The 16894-nt window shown below is 42.1% G+C and overlaps 1 protein-coding gene across 3 annotated transcripts in view; it reads right to left on the bottom strand.

The window, feature by feature from the left end:
• The window catches only part of VPS13B (vacuolar protein sorting 13 homolog B), a 1155013-nt gene that overhangs the window by 497887 nt on the left and 640232 nt on the right, over window positions 1-16894 (bottom strand). For all 3 annotated transcript variants that reach the window (XM_073679617.1, XM_073679614.1, XM_073679615.1), the window contains exon 25: window positions 15300-15503. In XM_073679617.1, the coding sequence (XP_073535718.1) occupies window positions 15300-15503 (204 nt within the window). The remainder of the gene's footprint in view (window positions 1-15299; window positions 15504-16894) is intronic.

Raw genomic sequence — 16894 nt, 5'->3', positions numbered from 1 at the left:
CCGCTGGGAGCAGGGGAGACCTGGTAGGCTTTCGACTGACCGCTGGGAGCAGGGGACACCTGACAAGGTTACGACTGACCGCTGGGAGCGGGGGAGCCGCTGGGAGCGGCGGAAGTCTGACAAGTTTACGACCCGAAAATGTGACTTGACGGAGTCGATGACATTGACAGATGGTAGATCCCTAAGGAGTGGGCTAATGTCAATGTTTAATGTTCCAGGGGCTGGACAACGCAAGGGTCAAGTGCATGGTCTCAGTGTGAACTGTGGGATATAGACTGTTTTATATATTATGTGTTCAACCCCACAAGTTTGAACAGAGGGGGGGAATATGTGATGTAGCAGACATCCCTTTAATGGTTCAGTGTGTTTGAATGACCATGTACCTTCCCCTTTAATTGACTGGTCACATGACCGTGACATCACACAGATCCTTATGCACACAGAGGGTGTGGACACATGACTCTGACATCAGTTAAGGTCCTATCTGTGGATGTGTGCATGTGTGCTACAAGATATAAAAACCCTGTGTGGGGGTGTTCCGGTGTGTAGGAGTTCCTGGGTGTGGGGAGCTCCTGTGTGGGCACCGTGTGTCAGGCACGAGGCTGTTCCCTGTGTGTGTGGGGAACACCGCTCCTGTGAGGCCTGGTGGACTCCGGTGGAGGTGAAGCCTGGATCCCTCTGTGAGAGTGTGGGGGATGCCAGTAAGCCTCGGAGTGCCACACAAGCGTCCTGAAAGGTTAAGCCTGGATATATGTAGTATGCCAGTAAGCCTTAAAGGGTGGAGGGCTGGAGACCACGTGTGGTCAAGCCTTAGAGTCACAGTGGTGGCGGACTAAAAGCAGCTGAAAGCCGATAAAGGTAATACTCTTTATGTTATGGACATTTTCATGGACATTGTTTTATTACCTTGCGGAAGGCTGTAATTAGAGCCAAGTGGGCCGGTCTGCCACTTGGGCTCGTGGACATTATGTATGTGAAATACGGTTTATGAAGTGTAATAAACTGTGGATTGTGAAACACGGCAAAGTAGTTGCTGGTGTGCAGTGATTGACGAAGCAAAGCGAGTATCCCCCAGGATAATAAGTAGCGCTGCCTTACAATACTTACGCATGTTTTGATATGACAAGATTAGGGAAAGATGTTAGGGTGAGGAATTAGTACAGAGATGTAAAGTAAGCGGAATGTTAATTGTTATGGGAAAACCCCAGTTAGGGAGGAGGGGCAAGGTTATAAAAAGGGAAGTATTTCCTGGTTGTGGGTAGAAGTGTAGTGTAGAGGAGTTGCAACGCTAAGATAGTGCTGGAGAGAGATCTGTAGGTCAGTGGGCCACATAGTTCAGGAAAAGCATGAGCCTTTGGGAAACCAGAATGCGGACGGCCGCTACTACTTCAGCGGAGACTGCAGGTACAAACAACAAACATGAGTGTTATCTGGTACACCCAAATCACACGACAGACCGGACTCTATTTGTGGGGTGCCAGGGTGTGGGAGAATAGACCCTCGCCTTGACTGCCACCCTGTGCCCCTCACGCATCTGACCAAAATGCAGGTGGGGGTCCATCAGACTCTACTTACGCCACTGTTCAAGGGAACAATAGGAATAAAATGAAAGCAAAGACTGGTCATTTTTATCCTGGTAGCAGATCAGCTATAAATTACAATGACTTGGTTGGTAATTATTATATTATTATAGTGGCAATAGGGGTTAAAATTTACGATTTTATTATGGTACTCTAAAAACGGATAGATCACACAGACCCATAAACAAACTGCATAGACATATTTCCAGATATAGGTGTACATACGTAACCAAAGCTTCCTCCTGTTTGCCACCAGTTTCTCTGGAGCACAGATTAAATTGGGGATGACCAGATGCTTTTTTGAGCTATTAGACGGATATCTAGATCCTCAAAGAGTATATAAAATATTATCATCTTTAGATAGGATTAGTAGCCCATTTTCATACCCGTGGCCATTTATGATGTTGATCTCCAAGTAAGGGCTACTGTACTATACCACACACAGTGCAATCCGTACCTCAATCGGTATATTGTACATTATATGACTGTAAAGTATCAGCTATTTGACAATAAACATTCATATATGGTCCCGGAAAAGTACCATATTATGCAGACGTAGTCCTTCTCAATAGGTACAAAAAAAATATTGGCAATTCATTACGTTATTAATCTGCCAACATTCTAGTTACACAGGAATATCACTTAACATATCATTGGAATTATAACTAGGCATTATTCAGAAAATGGAACATTCTCACCAGACTTTTAGGAAGGACGTGACCATATCACTCTTACTGATGCTCCTGTTAATGTCAGTGTCTGTATGTACGGGGAATCAACACCGACAATGACGGGATCCCAACTACCAACCTAGTCCCCCAGCAGCGATTAGTAGCTCTCTATCACTATACAATGAAAGCTGTCAATCAGTGATGTGGGCAGGGTTATACAGTTATATCAGCATCAGAGAAAACTGATTCTATCACAACTGTTGCACCAAGTAAACAAAGTGAGGCATCACTGGAATCAAGCTCTCTGTCCCTATTTAATGCTGGTATCAGATTACAGGTAAAGAGCTGCTGACAGATTCCTTTTAGCAAGAATTCTTGGTCACTAGTAATTATTTATGCTATATCTGTTTCTAGAAAAGCTTGGAGACAATCAATGTAGCATATTGGTCTTTCATGAGGTGACACAAAGTTATTTCAAACTCAGAAATGCAAAATTGTAAGAATAAACGGGTTTCTGGGAATTTTACAAGGATGGCCTATAATTAGAAAAGAAATTCCATATTAGTTCAGTGGCAAGGGTCAACAGACCCGCTGAATGAAGGGGCAACATGGCACTAGTGTGTGCTACATCTTTAGCTCATACATACAGTACAGACCAGACCAAAAGTTTGGACACACCTTCTCATTTAAAGATTTTTCTGTATTTTCCTGACTATGAAAATTGTACGTTCACACTGAAGGCATCAAAACTATGAATTAACACATGTGGAATTAAATACTTAACAAAAAAGTGTGAAACAACTGAAAATATGTCTTATATTCTAGGTTCTTCAAAGTAGCCACCTTTTGCTTTGATGACTGCTTTGCACACTCTTGGCATTCTCTTGATGAGCTTCAAGAGGTAGTCACCGGAAATGGTTTTCACTTCACAGGTGTGCCCTGTCAGGTTTAATAAGTGGGATTTCTTGCCTTATAAATGGGGTTGGGACCGTCAGTTGTGTTGTGCAGAAGTCTGGTGGATACACAGCTGATAGTCTTACTGAATAGACTGTTAGAATTTGTATTATGGCAAGAAAAAAGCAGCTAAGTAAAGAAAAACAGGTGGCCATCATTACTTTAAGAAATGAAGGTCAGTCAGTGCGAAAAATTGGGAAAACTTTGAAAGTGTCCCCAAGTGCAGTTGCAAAAACCATTAAGCGCTACAAAGAAATTGGCTCACATGAGGACCGCCCCAGGAAAGGAAGACCAAGAGTCACCTCTGCTTCTGAGGATAAGTTTATCCGAGTCACCAGCCTCAGAAATCGCAGGTTAACAGCAGCTCAGATTAGAGACCAGGTCAATGCCACACAGAATTCTAGCAGCAGACACATCTCTACAACAACTGTTAAGAGGAGACTTTGTGCAGCAGGCCTTCCTGGTAAAATAGCTGCTAGGAAACCACTGCTAAGGACAGGCAACAAGCAGAAGAGACTTGTTTGGGCTAAAGAACACAAGGAATGGACATTAGAGCAGTGGAAATCTGTGCTTTGATCTGATGAGTCCAAATTTGAGATCTTTGGTTCCAACCAAAGTATCTTTGTACGATGCAGAAAAGGTGAACGGATGGACTCAACATGCCTGGTTCCCACCGTGAAGCATGGAGGAGGAGGTGTGATGGTGTGGGGGTGCTTTGCTGGTGACACTGTTGGGGATTTATTCAAAATTGAAGGCATACTGAACCAGCATGGCTACCACAGCATCTCGCAGCGGCATGCTATTCCATCCGGTTTGCGTTTAGTTGGACCATCATTTATTTTTCAACAGGACAATGACCCCAAACACAACTCCAGGCTGTGTAAGGGCTATTTGACCAAGAAGGAGAGTGATGGGGTGCTACGCCAGATGACCTGGCCTCCACAGTCACCAGACCTGAACCCAATCGAGATGGTTTGGGGTGAGCTGGACCGCAGAGTGAAGGCAAAAGGGCCAACAAGTGCTAAGCATCTCTGGGAACTCATTCAAGATTGTTGGAAGACCATTTCCGGTGACTACCTCTTGAAGCTCATCAAGAGAATGCCAAGAGTGTGCAAAGCAGTCATCAAAGCAAAAGGTGGCTACTTTGAAGAACCTAGAATATAAGACATATTTTCAGTTGTTTCACACTTTTTTGTAAAGTATATAATTCCACATGTGTTAATTCATAGTTTTGTTGCCTTCAGTGTGAATGTACAATTTTCATAGTCATGAAAATACAGAAAAATCTTTAACACTAGGACTACTGGACTCGTGACCCCGCCTAGAACTACTGAAAGGAGTCATTTTGACTCCTTGCTTGTTTTCGTTTATTTTTAGAGTTTCATTTGTGGTTATTTATTAATAATTATATTTTTTGTAATGTATTATTATTGTGAGATCCAACAGTAATGCTTTTGATTATTTTTTTTCTGCTTTTCTTATTTTTCTACAGAAAATAACAATAATTATAATAGACGTTTTTCAAACATTTTTTTTTATTCAAGTGCACACATATAAACAACAACTGAAGAACAAAAAGCAGAGAAAATGTAGGTGGAGGAGCATAAAAATGAAAATATGGCGCAGAATTCACCTTCTAAACATTTGGTGTTTCGCATTTTAGGCATTGCCTTTGATTTATGGCAGTACATTTCCCACACAAAGACTTACCACAAGTCTTACAATTTCCGACAGATCTATTTTTCTTGCACTTTTCTTTGATCTGGCAAAATTTTGTTTGAACCATCACCTCTGAGCATGTAGAAACTTGGGACGTGGAACCCTTTTCCCTATCTGTGACATAAGGACCACTCAACTCTCTCACAAGCGTTTGCAAAAATGCCTTGCGTGACATTTTTTGGTGGCTAATCTCCTTGAATATTATCCATGCATTTATACCCGCAAAGTCTAAGGCATTTTCAAATGCATGAACAGGCCATCTCCTTGTGCATGTTCGTGTGGTATATTTTCGTGCCATCTGATCCATTACATCTACTCCATATTTTGTTTCATTGTAAAACTTTACCGTTTCTGGAGTTTTTTTAGCGGAATCAGACGCAACAACAACATCTGGATGGACGGAACTCAAAATGACAACATTTTTGTTGGGCTTTCCTTGATATACTGTAAGTGTAAAATTGTCTTCATTTCTAAACACTTTAGTGTTGTACAATTCCTCTTTCATGGATTTTATTTCTTTAGGCACTTCTCGCCTTATCTTGTTCAGTGTTCCCACGATGGTTGTTCCTTTGCTTTTTAGCTGTTTAGCTAATTTTACTGAAGTAAAATAATTATCGGTTGTAACATTGCGACCTTTTTTCAAAAACGGGTCCAATAACTTCATTACCACATGGTCAGCTAAACGGTCCTCAGCACGGCGTGTGTCATCTTTGCCTAGATAAGGGAAGCCATTTGCCAGATATTTGCTCCTCTTATCAACAGCTAGCCAATATTTGTGGCCATATTTATCTGGTTTGGAAGGCATGTACTGCGTGAATGGACACCTAGTTTTGCTTGGGAAAAGTTGCTCATCCACCATTATGTATGGGCCAGGTTTGTAACACGCAATACAATTTTCAATAAACCTGTCCCACACAGTAGAAAATAGAGCAAACTTGTCCGTTTGCAGTCTCTCCGATCGAGTAGATTTCTCATCAAATCTGAGAAACCTCATAATTTCAACAAAGCGGTCCCTAGACATTGTCGCTTTGCAAAACGGTATTCCCCAGTCATTACACCAAATACTGCTAATCGAGTGACGGTTCGTGCCAGATATTCCACGAGCATAGAATATCGCAATGAATGCATCTAGCTCCTCATCAGATAGAGTTTGTTCAGCATTACACAGTAATACAAGCAGGTAAAACACAAGGAAAATGTGAAAAGTTGACATGTAAATTGAACTACATCTATATGAACATCAGGGTAAATAAGACAGAGTGAAAAAATTATGCACAAAACTTTATAGCAACATTTAGTGACAAAAGGACCTCAAAATATAGTAGGGAGTCAAAATGACTCCCTTCAGTAGTTCTTGGTAAATTTTGAAAAAAACGCGCAAATTTTTCACCAAAATTATTTATTCTCACAAAATCTTTTTTCACATCATATTTGAGGAAAAGTCACCGAGTTTCAAGCCGGAATTCTGAAAAATGTAGTCACAGAAGAGAAATAAAAAACGAAAGGAGTCAAAATGACTCCATCAGTAGTTCTAGTGTTAAATGAGAAGGTGTGTCCAAACTTTTGGTCTGTACTGTGCATCACAATCACTGTCCCCATTGGGGCTCACAATCTACATTCTCTATCAGTATGTCTTCGTAGTACGGGAGGAAACCGGAGAACCCGGAGGAAACTCAAGCAAACACGCGGAGAACATACAAATTCCTTGCAGATGTTGTCCTTGGTGGGATTTGAACCCAGGACCCCAGTGCTGCAAAGCAACAGTGCTAACCGCTGAGCCACCAGGCTGTCCATGAATGCAGTTGTAAGGTATAACGACAAGTAAGTTGCAAAAAGTCAGAAAAGCATTGATTTTTGCAACTTCCTCGTTGCGGTCACAGCAGTTTGCTAGTTGTGATGCCACCATACTAGTTGGCATTATGCATAGATCTATTGCCGTGTGATCTGTGTCTCCGCAAACGATGTGTATCTGCTGCTGTATTCAGCTCATCAATAGTGGTGCAGAATGTCAGATGAACATAGGCCATAAATATCTGTACTATCTCAGGTTAGGCCATTTATTATACAGTATCTAAAAAAAATGCCTTTAAAGTGAATTCGCACGAGGATTTTTTGGAACCTCATCTGAGAGCAGCATAATGTAGGGGCAGAGATGCTGATTCTTATGATGTGCCACTTTGTTTACTGGCTGCAGCAGTTGTGATACAATCAGAGATTTTAGAAGTAGCATGTAGCAGAGCTCAGAAAGCTGTCCTCATCCCCACTACAGCTTTCTGTGTACATTGTATATTGACAGCAAGCTGTTAATCAGTGCTGGGGCTGTGGTTGGACCAGGATGCACCTAGTCCTGCAGTGATAATCTCCTGCTGATAAAACACTCATTGTATGGAAACAACAGCACACAGCCTTATAAGTGACGCATCGCTGAAATCAGTGTCTCAGCCTCAAAATCATGCTGCACTCAGATTACATAGAGAAAAACTGCTGACGGATTACACTTAAGAAATATTGTTCCATTAACAATGGACGCCTATCATATTTGCTTTTCAGGAGACAAGGACTGATGATATTTTTTTTTTCTAAAAACCAGATAAAACATGGCATCACTCATTCTGAGTCTTGTCGTGTATCCATCACACGGCTGGGAACGACTTTACCTGACTACATTTCCCTGCCGTGTTTGACTGGCGTGGATTCTGGAAAAGGTGCAGCTTATGTGGGAATTGACGTCCAGATAAATGAGACAATCTTCCTGGCCTCAGACCGCAGGCTGGTGAATCATAATCGGGGAAGTTTTCTGTCTCTGGAGGAAACATATGACCGCACTTTTCTGCTTCCATTCAACCTGAGGTCATCTCTCATGCAGAGCTTGGACTTTTTGACACAAACGTTACATCAGTCGATGAAGCAAACCCATCATCACAAGTCATGTCTCATAAACTACCCACCTACACAGAAGAGTGATGGAAAATGTGTCTGCTCAGGACTTCAGGCCTGTGTTACATCTACCGAAGGGCATTCCCATATGCACCACAACCGCGGCACAAAACAGGTGAAGTGAGGCCATGGAATCAATTCCCAGATTTCACAATACAAACTGCGTAAACCATTGGAAAAAAAACAAACACACACACACACACACACAAAAAAAAACACATTGGACCTGATGAGTCTGGTGTACTTACTTTGGAAATCCATGTCAGAATGGCTGTACGATCCTGATGTTAAACTGAGCATTTGATGATTCATAAAAATGCTCATTTTCATTAAAAAAAAGTGTAAACGTTAATACAGGATTATACCGCTAAGCTGACAAAGTATACCAGCCTCATCAGGTCCAAGAAATCCCTTTAATAATGTGTGCAGTTTGTATTGTGAAATCTGGTGACAGATCCTGATTTCTGTATATCATAATTGTTATCCATTGTTTTTCTTTATTATTTTTCATTATGTTACCATCAAATATACAAAATATATAGATAAAACATCATTTCCTCGTAAATCCTGACTGATCTAACACATTTCTTCTACTGAGCTGTGAAAATGTCATCCACTGTTCCTGTACCACTGCAGCTTCTTATAAGTAGTACAATCATTTGCTTCTGGCCCTACCTACGCTTAGTTTAACACATTTTATTGAGATGGACGTCACCCATTAGGTTTCTGGGAATTGAAACCTGAGGTTCTCCATGCATAGAGCAGGTGTACAAAAGAAGGACCATGTAGATCAGCCATAATCAGTCTAAGGAACATGGAGCAATGATCTGTAGATCAGGTGGGTTGAAGATCAGCTATGGAAAAAAACAAGTCTCCTAAGTGTGGGGTTCAGGTCGGTCTCCAGCCTAAGATCCCAGATATTTTGTTACTGACCTCAGGTAGTAGAGATGAGGACATCGAGTCGCAGGTTCTTGGCCAGTATTCCACGGCTGCCACCCAGGCATCTCTGGCTCCTCTTTGATTAGCCGGCCTGGTGCAACATCATCGTGACACACACATGATGTCGTGCCAGGCGGGATAATCAATAGAGAAACTGGGGATTTCGGCAGGAAGGAGGTAGTTCACAAGCCATGAAATACCAATCTGGCTGCTGGACTAGGGTCCGGCTAAATTATTGCCTCAACTCTACCAGGCATCTTATCTCCGGGAACATGAAAGCATTATGGTTGTCCCTATAAAGGAGGAAACAAGATAGGTCATGCCAGTCCATAGTGAGTGAGTGGAGCACAGGACATGACCACCAAATGTGCCAGCCCCCCAAAGCAGATGTCCGAAACATTTGGGTGCAATTTGTAAAGGTGTGTGGTGGAATAAAATGTGCACTGTACAAATTTAAGGGAAGTGTCTGTTAAAGAAAGTTGATTGCTTCCCCGTGAAAGCGTATAACAACAGTGAAATCAGCTCTTGATAGATAGTGGAGTGCCCAAGTCACCCTCCCATTACTCCATAGGCCGCAACTTCACATCTGGATGCGAAGTATTGAAAAGTGAGGATACATACGAGATGCCAAAAATTCAGAGATCCATATTGGCTCAAATTCAGTGGATCTACAGTAGTTTCAGGGGTGATAACGGTTAGGGAGCTATTGTGATAAAAGATGGCGGCGAATTGTATTACTCAGCGTCATCATCTACTTCATGACCCAAAATGTTATTGTCCTTACCTACAATTGAGCTACAATTTAATTTCAATATTCTAAGTATATAAACAAGATCTATCGGCTCAGAGCCAACAGCTGAGAGGGTGGAGTAAAATTGTTGGGGAAGGATCTGTGCAGAGAGTACTGACAAGGGTGACTGGAAGAAATCCACTAGTGAAGGGTCTAGAGGCGGGAAGCTTTAGAAGGTGAGGATCCATGTACCCAACAATAGCACTGGTGCACAAGGTATGGGAAGGCATTAAAAAAATTAGGGGGGTGGAATATCTAACTACTTTTCCCCCCATTTCGCAAAATGATAAACTGCCTGAATTTGATAAAATGGGCGAGTTTAAAAATTGGAGGGGAATGGGAATGGGAATTCAATGTTTACCAGCAGCTGAAGCAAAATGTCTGTGGAACATTTGCGAATATGTGGACGGTGTATGCGATGCCCTCTGTATGAAGCTTCCAACATAGACTGATCAAACATGCGTATGTTAAACAGAGTAAAAGGGTTAATATGACAGTTCAGAGAGATATACTAGTGGAATACATTTGTGGGAAGGGAGGAACCAAAGGGGTGGTCTCAGAGGTCTAGAGAGACCTAATGCATACATATCTAAATAAATACCCTATTAAGACCAAACCGAAATGGGAGGAAGACATAGGGAGCATGTAGTGAGCTGGTAGGCTCTGGCTGTTCTGTGATAATTGAAATAGAGCATGTGACAGAAATGATTACGCAGGATGGTGTTGCCACCTTGTGGCCAGAGGTTGCACCTGCGCAGGGTGTGATGACAGAGAAAAAGACTGAGTCTCCTGTGTCCCGCCCTAGAGAGTCACGTGACCAGAGTGAGAAGCAGGAAAAAGCGCGCGGAGAGTCTGAGAGAGTCTGTGTAAAGAACCAGGACGGTGTGCAGGTCCTCGGGTGTGCCGTAGAGGATACTCTCAACGTGGCTGCTGCTATCTGACATCTTTTCCTCAGAGCTTTCCCCAGCTTCCGCACGGCTGAAGGATTCAGCTGTTACACTCCCCACTACTGGAGTGTGGACTACACAAGGGAATCCACAGGAGCTGCTATCCGGATCAGAGAGACTGTAAGCGGGACCTCTGGCGAGAGGCCGAAGTATTCCCTCCTTTCAGCGAAATTTGTTGTTCCTGTTTTTTTCTTTGGCTGGGACGCCTTCCTGCAAAGACAGACAGGCCTGCGACGGGGGACACATCCTTCTGGAGTAAAGGACTGGTAACGTGTGAGTAGGGACAGTGAGGGTCAGCTTATAAGTACACGTTATTACTGTGAACATTTACGGTTGTCATTTATTGTGTTCTGCTATGTTAAAAATGTATACAAGTAAAGATACGGTTATCAAGGTAGAGTCTGTGTGTGGGGATCTTGCTGGGCCAGATCATGGATACCAACGCGCGGCCTTGCCCGCGGTCACTTCAAGCATAGAGCAGGAGAAGTTGGATTCAATTTTGTAATGTCTACCGCAGCTATCCCTAAGTGAGCCGGGAAGACTTTCGCAGCTCTTTGAGATACATAGGGTGTATAAAACCCATCTGATATTGTATAAGGCAGGGTAAACACCGACCTCAGGGTGTCCAAGCTGCCAGGTGGAACAAGCAGGACTCCTTCATATGTTGTGGCTTTGTCCTAGGTTGGACTCCTGCTGGTCGTCAGTCCTCCATACCATAGAGGGGGCGTATGGATGTATAATAGACAGGGATCCCTTGATATGTGTCCTGGGGTATGTGGAGGAGGTCTGAGTTAATAATGTGTTCAAGATCGCTATTGCCAGATTACTGTATATTGCGTGGAAAGTCATTGCGAGGCATTGGATACAGGACGAGCCTCCAACACGACAAGAGTTTATAAGACAGGCGGGCTTTTATTATTCAACAAGAAAAAGAAATTTATGCTAAAAGGAAAAAAGACAATATGTTTGATTAGTTATGGAAGCCCTGGTTAGAGAGAGGATGAGTTCCTGAGAGTGCTGTTTTCATCCAATAATAAGGGTTTGATTAAGATATGGTGGGAGGGGAGAGGTGGCGGTGGGAGGGGGGGGGTTAAAGATTGTTACTGGTTATAAGAAAAGAAAAGATGTACAGTACAGACCAAAAGTTTGGACACACCTTTCCATTTAAAGACTTTTCTGTATTTTCATGACTATGAAAATTGTACATTCACACTGAAGGCATCAAAACTATGAATTAACACATGTGGAATTATATACTTAACAAAAAAGTGTGAAACAACTGAAAATATGTCTTATATTCTAGGTTCTTTAAAGTAGCCACCTTTTGCTTTGATGACTGCTTGGCATTCTCTTGATGAGCTTCAAGAGGTAGTCACTGGAAATGGTCTTCCAACAATCTTGAAGGAGTTCCCAGAGATGCTTAGCACTTGTTGGCCCTTTTGCCTTCACTTTGGGGTCCAGCTCACCCCAAACCATCTCAATTGGGTTCAGGTCTGGTGACTGTAGAGGCCAGGTCATCTGGCTTAGCACCCCATCACTCTCCCTCTTGGTCAAATAGCCCTTACACAGCCTGGAGTTGTGTTTGGGGTCATTGCCCTGTTGAAAAATAAATGATGGTCCAACTAAACACAAACCGGATGGAATAGCATGCCGCTGCCAGATGCTGTGGTAGCCATGCTGGTTCAGTATACCTTCAATTTTGAATAAATCCCCAACAGTGTCACCAGCAAAGCACCCCCGCACCATCACACCTCCTCCTCCATGCTTCACGGTGGGAACCAGGCAAGTAGAGTCCATCCGTTCACCTTTTCTGCGCCGCACAAAGACACGGTGGTTGGAACCAAAGATCTCAAATTTGGACCCATCAGACCAAAGCACAGATTTCCACTGGTCTAATTTCCATTCCTTCTGTTCTTTAGCTCAAACAAGTCTCTTCTGCTTGTTGCCTGTCCTTAGCATTGGTTTCCTAGCAGCTATTTTACCATGAAGGCCTGATGCACAAAGTCTCTTCTTAACAGTTGTTGTAGAGATGTGTCTGCTGCTAGAACTCTGTGTGGCATTGACCTGGTCTCTAATCTGAGCTGCTGTTAACCTGCGATTTCTGAGGCTGGTGACTCGGATAAACTTATCCTCAGAAGCAGAGGTGACTCTTGGTCTTCCTTTCCTGGGGCGGTCCTCATGTGAGCCAGTTTCTTTGTAGCGCTTGACGGTTTTTGCAACTGCACTTGGAGACACTTTCAAAGTTTTCCCAATTTTTCGGACTGGCTGACCTTCATTTCTTAAAGTAATGATGGCCACTCGTTTTTCTTTACTTAGCTGCTTTTTTCTTGCCATAATACAAATTCTAACAGTCAATTCAGTAGGACTGTCAGCTGTGTATCCACCAGACTTCTGCACAACACAACTGACGGTCCCAACCCCATTTATAAGGCAAGAAATCCCACTTATTAAACCTGACAGGGCACACCTGTGAAGTGAAAACCATTTCCGGTGACTACCTCTTGAAGCTCATCAAGAGAATGCCAAGAGTGTGCAAAGCAGTCATCAAAGCAAAAGGTGGCTACAAAGAAGAACCTAGAATATTAGACATATTTTCAGTTGTTTCACACTTTTTTTGTTAAGTATAATTCATAGTTTTGATGCCTTCAGTGTGAATGTACAATTTTCATAGTCATGAAAATACAGAAAAATCGTTATATGAGAAGGTGTGTCCAAACTTTTGGTCTGTACTGTATGTATGATCAATATAGGTGATTTTTTTTTCTTGAATAAAAATCTGATTTAAAAAAAAAGTATATAAACAAGGGTAAATACCTAAAAAAATCCAAACAGACTAGATGACGTGAGGAAACCCAAGACCTAGGCAAATTAGAACAGGTGAAAACACGGAAAATAATTTTCACCAGGGCTGTGAAGTCGGTAAGCCAAACTTACGACTCCGACTCCCTCATACATGGCTCATGTTTAAGGCTGCGTGACCACTATGCGTTTTTCAAGCGGAATTTCCGCAGTGAAAATGCTTAAAAAATGCTTGGTAATAAGTGCCCCATGGTCCCCAATGAAAATCCGCATGTCAATTAACTTTGCAGACACGCAGCTTAATTGCTGCCATTGGCTTGCATTGAATCGCTTAATATCCGCATCACTACATGTGCACATGCGGATATTAAGAGATTCAATGTGCGGATGGTACCCTGGTCTGGAGAAGAGGAGACTCTCATTCAGACCCGGGTACCATAGTACCTGTTAAAAAAATAATTTAAACTAAAAAATAAACATTATACTCACCTTCCGATGTCCCCCAGTCTTTTCTCCGCTGCATCCGGTCTCTTGTACGGCTCGCGGTGGTTGTGAAAGGACCTTCCATGACGCCATTTAGTCATGTGACAGGTCACGCGATGGCCGACGTCGGAGGTCACGTGACCCGTCACATGACTAAATGACGTCATGAAAGGTCCTTTCACACCACCGCGAGCCGTACAAGAGACCGGACGCAGTGGAGAAAATACCTGGGACCATCGGAAGGTGAGTATAATGTTTTGTTTGGTTTTTTTTTATCATTTTTATTATTTTTTTCATCTATTAACTTGGTCACACTATATAAATGCATGCCGGTTGCATGGATTTATAGTGTGACCAAGTTGTCAAGCACTTTTCCAAGTGATATTAAAATGGCTTGGAAAAGCAATCGATAACCCGCATGCAGAAATGCATGTGAAGAACGCTTGACAAACGCTTCTACCTGGCAGGAAAAACGCATGTAAAATCCGCATGCATTTTTCCTGCCAGGGAGAAGCGGAAAAAATATGCAGCATTTCTGCATCGTGGGCACATAGCCTAAGTGATAAGTTTACTGTAGCACAGATTCATCTCAGCTAAAAGTCTAGACCCTTAGATCAGGAATAGGACAGACATTTATAGGACATTTCATAACTTTCCCAAATTCTTATGAAAAAATATTCCTCACAAACTGCATTGAACTACTGTACCCAATTTATTATATATTTTAGGAGTTGGAGTCGGTCCATTTTATACCAACACCGACTCCGACTCCACAGCCCTGATCTTCACTGCAACAAATCTGTTATGAAATCCACGTTACAGGTAGATTTTTATCAAAGAGGTGCACATGGACTTCATCCTACATTGGGAGGGATAAAAACCTTTGCGAAAATCTGCAGCATTTCCACGTCATAATGAGCACGCTGTGGATGTGAGAAAACAGCATGCTTTGACATCCTGAAATCCCTGTCCACACCTATTGCAATTTTTCTACGTCTGAACCCGGCCAAACAGAACATTGAGCTAAAGCTCTTTAAATTAACTAGTGGGTGTAATTGCTCCTCATAAATGACCCCAAAATGTAGTTGTGGTATTATCATACGTGTGAACACCATCCCTTGAAAAATCTATATGGGCAGGGTATCGGTGATTGAGAAAATTCATATTTCCAGAATTCCAAAGACCAACACAACAAACTAGAGGTCCGTTTACATGTTCCAATATTAGAACCCGTTAATTATCCATTCATTACAAGCATAAGATACAGATGTCATCACTAAAGCCATGCTAGCTACTAGGAACAATTCTGATTCCTATACTGAGAATTCTTACAAGATTTTTTTTTTCTATGTGGTAAGGCCATAGGTGGTCTACTGAGATGAAGGACATGTATAGTGAAGGATGTGCTGTGAAACATAATTTACACAGCGCTGCAATGCTTCATGTGCGGACAGTGTGCGCATTCATCACAGACACTTACCTCAGTAGTGGTCCCAATGTCAGCAGATGGGCTGCATGTGCTGGTATCTGGAGGCGCTGTGCCAATGCTGCTCCTGATTGGGGAGCTGGGGGTCAGACCGGCCGAGGAGTCAAAATACACTGAAGACTGGTACAAAACTCCTCTCTTCTGAATCTTCTCCCACACTTTGCTTATGGTGTTAGTCAGCTGGTATAACAATTGTACCTAAAAATTAGAAAAATATAAAAAAAAGGTTTATGAACACTGCTTATATAAAAAGCCTGTGCTGAAACTGAAACGTACTGCAACATGACCTTATGCCATGCAAAGATTCATCAGAATGATTAAATACAACATACACTAAGGGCGTGTTCATATGTTACATTGTTGTCATTAAAAAAAAAAAATGCAGTGTTTTACAGTACCAGCAAAGTGAATGACATTTCTGAAATCTCATACACATGCTGGGTATTTTTGCCTTGCAGATTTGAACTACAAAAGTGTTTTTTTTTTCATATCTGCAGCATGTTAATTCTTTCATAATATTTCACTCGCTCAAATGAATAGGAAAATAATGTATATAAAACGCATGAACCTGTCACTACACTGATTTTTGCAGCACAAAAATCTGCTGCAACTGCTCAACATGTGCCCATAGCGTTATGAGCAATTCTGATACCACAAGGTCCCTGTTTAGTACCCTCTGCTCCATCGGCCAGTGCACATGGTCTCCTTGCACAGTGACTTTAGTGAAGGCAGTGCCTTTATGTATTATGCGCAATTCTATGTTGTAGTGACAGGACAATCTCCAGCTAAAAATCATAGACTCTGATCAAGAAATGTAATCAAAATAGACACAGAAAATGTACACAAAAAGAATTAAAACACACAAAAAAAAAATGTTATAATATAATATATAATAGAAAAAAGAGGGGTCGCTCACTGGTCTATTCGGGTGCTCTGAAGAAAAAAGTAATCTAAATTGCAAAGAGAACTTCGGCACTCCATACATGAATATATAAGAAATATTATATCTAGACTGATGTCACTTTACAAAATGAAGGTTTTTTGCGCATAATTTGGCCAATTTATGTGTGCCCATCAACCACGACAAGGTCACCTTCGTATGATGGGTAACTACGCTACGCTACCACTGGATGTGCCACTCTTGGGCTGTAAGCCTGTATGGACCATATGTCTCTGCTTGGGCTTTAAGCCTACAATGTATGGGCTGGTAGAGCTAGTTAAAACCACCTGTGAATGAATAGAAGGAATTAGTGGGAGGGATGCATGGTCAGAAAAAAGGCTGTCAAACTTCTAATAGTGTGAACACGTACCTGCTGCAATGTCCCAGGAGCGAGATCCCAAAAATGATTAATAGAAAAAAGAGAGGGGTCGCTCACTGGTCTATTCGGGTGCTCTGAAGAAAAAAGTAATCTCAATTGCAAAGAGAACTTCGGCACTCCATACATGAATATATAAGAAAACCTTCATTTTGTAAAGTGACATCAGTCTAGATATAATATTTCTTATATATTCATGTATGGAGTGCCGAAGTTCTCTTTGCAATAATATAATATATATCCACTCTGTCTCTTTGGAGCGCAGTTATGCCT

Source organism: Phyllobates terribilis, unplaced genomic scaffold (genome assembly GCF_046119375.1).
Source record: "Phyllobates terribilis strain yellow unplaced genomic scaffold, ASM4611937v1 Scaffold_4__5_contigs__length_816908805, whole genome shotgun sequence".
NCBI lineage: Eukaryota > Metazoa > Chordata > Amphibia > Anura > Dendrobatidae > Phyllobates > Phyllobates terribilis.
The sequence above is the reverse complement of the archived record's forward strand: the minus strand, read 5'-3'. Positions and strand labels throughout refer to the sequence as shown.